The following is a 5,393-nucleotide window of genomic DNA, read 5'->3' as shown; positions in this document are numbered from 1 at the left end:
AGGGGGGGGCAGCAGCGCGGAGCAGCGTGGCCGCCCCCTCGCGGCGGCGCCGTCCCCGCGGCGGGAGCGCGGAGCCTGCGGGGCGGGAGACGCGGACGGCAGGCGCGCGCCCGCTATGCTGCCGCCGCGTTTGCCGCCGCCCCGCCCCCCCGTGCCTCCTTGCCCGCCCCTCGCCGGCGCTTTAAAGGACGAAAGCAACTAAAGTTCTATTGTACTGGACAGAGCGCGCCGCGCTGCCTTGGACCCTACGATCTGCTGCACGCCGGGAAGGCGGCTTCTCTCCGCGGCTCCGTGTGTTTTTTTTAAACCGTGGTGGGAGGAAGAAACCTACGTTCTCCCGGCGTTTTGTCTTTTTTTTTTTTTTCTCCGTCTTTTCCGGCGGTTTTTTATTATTATTTTTATTATATATATATTTTTTTCCCTTGTTTTGCTGCTCCCCGCACCGCCTGCAATAATTGCCTCGCTACGGTTCGCAGCTGGCGCGTTGGAGAAGCCGGTGAGTTGCGGGGCTCTGCTTTCACCATCACTCGATCCCCCGCGGTTGTGGCTTTGGACTGACACGGGCTGGTGACACCCGGGCTGCCGGCGGGGCTGCGCTCCGCGGACGTGGATACCGACGTACCCTCCCGAGGGACGCTCTCCTCTGCTGGGGCACCGGCGTTCCCCATCCTTTTTCTTGCGCTCGGATTTAATTTTTTTTTCTTTTTTTTTTTTTGGCGGGGGGTGGTCGGGGAGAAGCATTTGCTTCTCCCGCGTATGGGCGGGCAGGTTATGGTTATTGCACGTATCGCTTATATGCATATATATATGCGTATATGTATGTATATATGACAAGATCTGGCAAAGTTTGCCAAGGTCCCTGCCCGTCGCTGTGCATTGCCAGCACGTCCAGGTGGGTGGCTGGGGAGCAGCCTGGCTCTCGGCTGGAAGCTGCCGGCCACTCGCCGCCCCTTCCCGCCCGGCTGCCGGGACGCGGGTGGCGGGATGGGGATGGCGCTGCGGCCCCGGGAGGGAAGGGGCTCCGTGCCGGCCGGAGCGGTTCTTCCGTATGAGCGCGGCGGCTGCGGAGGGGCGGCGGGCGGGAGGCCGAGCCGCGCCGGGCGACGCAGGGCGGCCGAGCTGCGGGATCCCCGCCGGGGCAGCCACCGGCCGCGGGGAAGGTGGTCCGGGAGCCACCAGCCGACTCCTCGGTAGATCAGGTCGCGCCACCCGGTTGCCCTGCCAAGCTTAGAAGGTGGTGAAGGGAGGTCGTGCATTATTATTATTATTTATTATTATTTAATTACGGCACGGCGTGGGGATCCGGGAGGGAGCGCTGCGCGCTGGGGGGGGGGGGGCAGTGGCCCCCGCCGAGGCCGGGGGAGCCGAACCCCGCGGCGGAGCGCGGCTCACCCGGGCGCCCCCCTTTCCCCCTCCCGCCTGCAGGCACCAGCCGCCGCGATGCCGCTCAGCGCCGGCTTCCCCAGCAAGAACTACGACTACGACTACGACTCGGTGCAGCCCTACTTCTACTTCGAGGAGGAGGAGGAGAACTTCTACCTGGCGGCGCAGCAGCGGGGCAGCGAGCTGCAGCCCCCCGCCCCGTCCGAGGACATCTGGAAGAAGTTTGAATTGCTGCCCACGCCGCCCCTCTCCCCCAGCCGCCGCTCCAGCCTGGCCGCCGCCTCCTGCTTCCCTTCCACCGCCGACCAGCTGGAGATAGTGACCGAGCTCCTCGGGGGGGACATGGTCAACCAGAGCTTCATCTGCGACCCGGACGACGAATCCTTCCCCAAGTCCATCATCATTCAGGACTGCATGTGGAGCGGCTTCTCCGCCGCCGCCAAGCTGGAGAAGGTGGTCTCCGAGAAGCTGGCGTCCTACCAGGCGGCCCGCCGGGAGGGGGGCCCCGCCGCCGCCCGCCCCGGCCCGCCGTCCGCGGGGCCGCCGCCGCCCGGCCTCGCCGCCTCCCCCGCCGCCTCGGCAGGCCTCTACCTGCACGACCTGGGCGCCGCCGCCGCCGACTGCATCGACCCCTCGGTGGTCTTCCCCTACCCGCTCAGCGAGCGGGCCCCGCGGGCCGGACCGCCCGGCGCCAGCCCCGCGTCCCTGCTGGGCGACGACACGCCACCCACGACCAGCAGCGACTCCGGTGAGTGGGGCCCACGCGTGTTCGGGGGAGGGCGTGGAAATCCGCGCGGCGCGCCAAGTGCCCCCGGGGGCTCCGCTGGGGGAAGCGGGACGGCAGCCCCCCGCCCGCCTCCCTCCTCACCCCCTCTTCTCCCTCCTCCCCGCGTGGGCTTTTTAAAATGCCACGTTAGCGAGGCACGGAGAGACTCCCAGCGAATTTATTTCCTGGAAAACCACCCCAGTTTTCCCTCCAGGGGTGGAGGGAGGAAAGGGGAAAAAAAAAAGGGGGGGGGAGGGAGGGAGAAACTTTCATAACGGGGTCAGAGTCGGTCTCCAACGCGGTGTCCCGGTGAAGCTGGCTCCCGGTGCCACCCGTGGGCCGGGAAGGAGTTAACTCCTGCCCGAGAGCCGCGGGGGGAATGTGCAGTCAGGGAGGTGCTAGTGAAAGTGACTGCAGAGGAGTGAATGGGGCTGGGAAAGTTTTAGAAATGCTTCCTTAGGTATTTGACAGCGTGTTCCGCTCTCTCATAAATTTGGTCTGAAAGTGAGTTTCTACTCAAAGCGCCTCAGCCTTCCTTTTTTTTTTTTTTTTTTTTCTTCTTCCCCCCTTGGATTTTCCACAAATTAGCAGATCAAGAGAGATTCAGAAAATGTCTCTGAATACACATGTGTGTTAAGTAAGCTTTCTTTTGAGGCGTGGCCAAAGCCTTCTAAATCCTTAATTAAGGGCAGCTTGAGTCTGGGAGCTTTACTGCGCTGTACTGCTGACAACCGAGGTTAAACTTTACTGCTATCTTTCATGCATTACGCAAGATCTTTGCAACACTTAAAATCAGGGAGCCAGGGCTTGGAGCGCGGTCCATGTGTCCTATTGCACTTGAAGCTTTGCTTCCTTGAAGGAAAGGTTCTTGGGGGAAAGTGGAGTCCAGCAACATCGAATAGGTTTAAGAAGGCTTTTTCAATGGGTTCCTTGCTGTGCAGCTCACAGTAACCTTCCCTTACAAATACAGCAGTCTTGAGAGTATTTGCACAGATCAGCTTATGAATAATTGTTTTTTTTCTTCTTGCAGAAGAAGAACAAGAGGAAGATGAGGAAATTGATGTTGTTACTTTAGCTGAAGCAAACGAATCCGAATCCAGCACAGAGTCCAGCACAGACACATCAGAAGAGCACAGTAAGCCCCACCACAGCCCGCTGGTTCTCAAACGGTGTCACGTCAACATCCATCAGCACAATTACGCCGCTCCTCCATCCACCAAGGTTGAATACCCAGCTGCAAAAAGGCTAAAGTTGGACAGTGGCAGAGTTCTCAAACAGATCAGCAATAACCGAAAATGCTCGAGTCCCCGCACGTCAGATTCAGAAGAGAACGACAAGAGGCGAACACACAATGTCTTGGAGCGCCAGAGGAGAAACGAGCTGAAGCTGAGTTTCTTTGCCTTGCGTGACCAGATACCCGAGGTGGCCAACAACGAAAAGGCGCCCAAGGTTGTCATCCTGAAAAAAGCAACAGAGTACGTTCTTTCCATCCAGTCGGACGAGCACAGACTGATTGCAGAGAAAGAGCAGTTGAGGCGGAGGAGAGAACAGTTGAAACACAAACTCGAGCAGCTAAGGAACTCTTGTGCATAGGAACTTTTGGGCGTTGCTTAGAATAACCCGAACTAGACTGAAACGATGATAAAATATTAATGTTTCTAATATCACTCATGAACTACACCAGTCCATTGAGTATGGAACTATTGCAACTGCATGCTGTGCGATTTAACTTGAGACTACACAACCTTGGCTGAATCTTCCAAGGGTTTGGCCAGAACCTCAAAACTGCCTCATAACTGATACTTTGGGCATAAGGGATGATGGGACATTCTTCATGCTTGGGGATGAACTCTTCAACTTTTTTTTCTTTTAAAATTTTGTATTTAAGGCATTTTTTTCATATGAGAACCCAAACAAAAGTTGTCCCCAGATTGCTGTATATATTTACACATCTTATTGCCATGTAAATACCTTTAATAAAGTCTTTATAGAAAAATGTACAACATTAATACGTAACAGTTGTGGCAACTGGATTTATACTTGTCTTGAACTTCTGTGCCATAACATTTCACAATTTTGTTTTTTTTATTTAAATACTTTTTTCTTTTAAAAATGATTTTTATTTTGTTTTTAGATAAATAAATATTTGCCCAAAATATAATTAGCTAAATCCTGTGTAAAGACTTTGCTTTCTCTCCCACTGTTGTCATTAGACGTTGTTTCCATGCCATCCTTTTTCCTGTCCTCATGGCAGTGACCTGACAAAAGTCAAAGGGGAGTTAGGTGAGAGGAAATGATGATAGCTTGGCAGCTTAGTAAGGAGTTGGATTTTTTTCCTCCCACCCTTGTATTAATTCAGGTAGATAAAATCATTGGTCTAATGTGCTTTGTTGTTCAACCAGTGTTGCCACCAGTGCCTCCATGAAGGTGCTGGTAGCAATGTCTGTGTTGGCCATGGTCATCTGCCCGCTCAAAGTAAAGTTGAGGCGTTGCATTTTTACAGCAGTTGCCCCAGTGCATGGGCTCTGCGTTCCTTCCAAATACATGTGATTATATTTTTTTAGGGCATGACCTTCTTTCTGCACTAGAGACCCAGCTCTGCATTTTGAGGGCTGCTTTGTAGTAGGCTCACCTTAATTGCTTCCTGTTTGATTTTTGAACAGAAGTTGAATGGGATAAGAAAATACACTGAGATAGGGAGTGTTGAAGTGGTTAAAACAACAGAGCGGTTTCGCTTGTTAAGTGCTGAAATCAGCAGAGCCAATCTTCCTGGTCAAACACCTTAACGCTTTGTTGGTGTGAATAGTTACTTGTGATATCAAGGAATAAAGTTCAAGGACACACAAAAGGGAGCAAGAAGAGCTATTTCTCACTTGGAGAATACACTCAGACAGATTCCTAGCATTTGCCAGACATATTAAATCATATTTACATTCAGGAATTGTCTCATGATCAGCTTTGGATGGGCCATAACATGCTTGACACAGGTCCTAAGATTAGATTTGATCTTTTTCTCCCCTCCTTTCACCCACTTAGCTCCATTTCAGTCAAAACTTGACCAAGAAATCAACGAGGCCTTTGATGTGGAGGAAGAAGGTGCTTTTCACAAAGTTGAATCTTGTACTTTATTTTCATAATTCCCGTTAAATACATATTTCCTTGGCTTCTAACCATTCGAGGAGCAGTGCTGACAGATAACACCAGTGCCAGCAACTGAACTGGGACTGAGGGTTCAGGTTTTCTA

General features: G+C 53.5%; 1 protein-coding gene across 2 annotated transcripts; it reads left to right on the top strand.

Moving 5' to 3' along the window:
- The first annotated feature begins 229 nt into the window (after positions 1-229).
- Positions 230-4,300, top strand: MYC (MYC proto-oncogene, bHLH transcription factor). Of its 2 annotated transcripts, XM_054818310.1 has the most exons (3): positions 230-496; positions 1,426-2,131; positions 3,180-4,300. In XM_054818310.1, exons 2-3 carry the CDS (start codon positions 1,441-1,443, stop codon positions 3,740-3,742), a joined length of 1,254 nt encoding a protein of 417 aa, XP_054674285.1. In that variant the 5' UTR covers positions 230-496; positions 1,426-1,440; the 3' UTR covers positions 3,743-4,300. The 2 variants fall into 2 exon arrangements, with proteins under 2 accessions (XP_054674285.1, XP_054674286.1); XM_054818311.1 differs by lacking the exon at positions 230-496 and having other exon boundaries at positions 512-2,131.
- Positions 4,301-5,393: the final 1,093 nt, after the last annotated feature.

The sequence above is a fragment of the Grus americana genome, chromosome 2 (assembly GCF_028858705.1).
Source record: "Grus americana isolate bGruAme1 chromosome 2, bGruAme1.mat, whole genome shotgun sequence".
Lineage (NCBI taxonomy): Eukaryota > Metazoa > Chordata > Aves > Gruiformes > Gruidae > Grus > Grus americana.
This window is presented reverse-complemented; position numbering and strand designations above follow the sequence as displayed.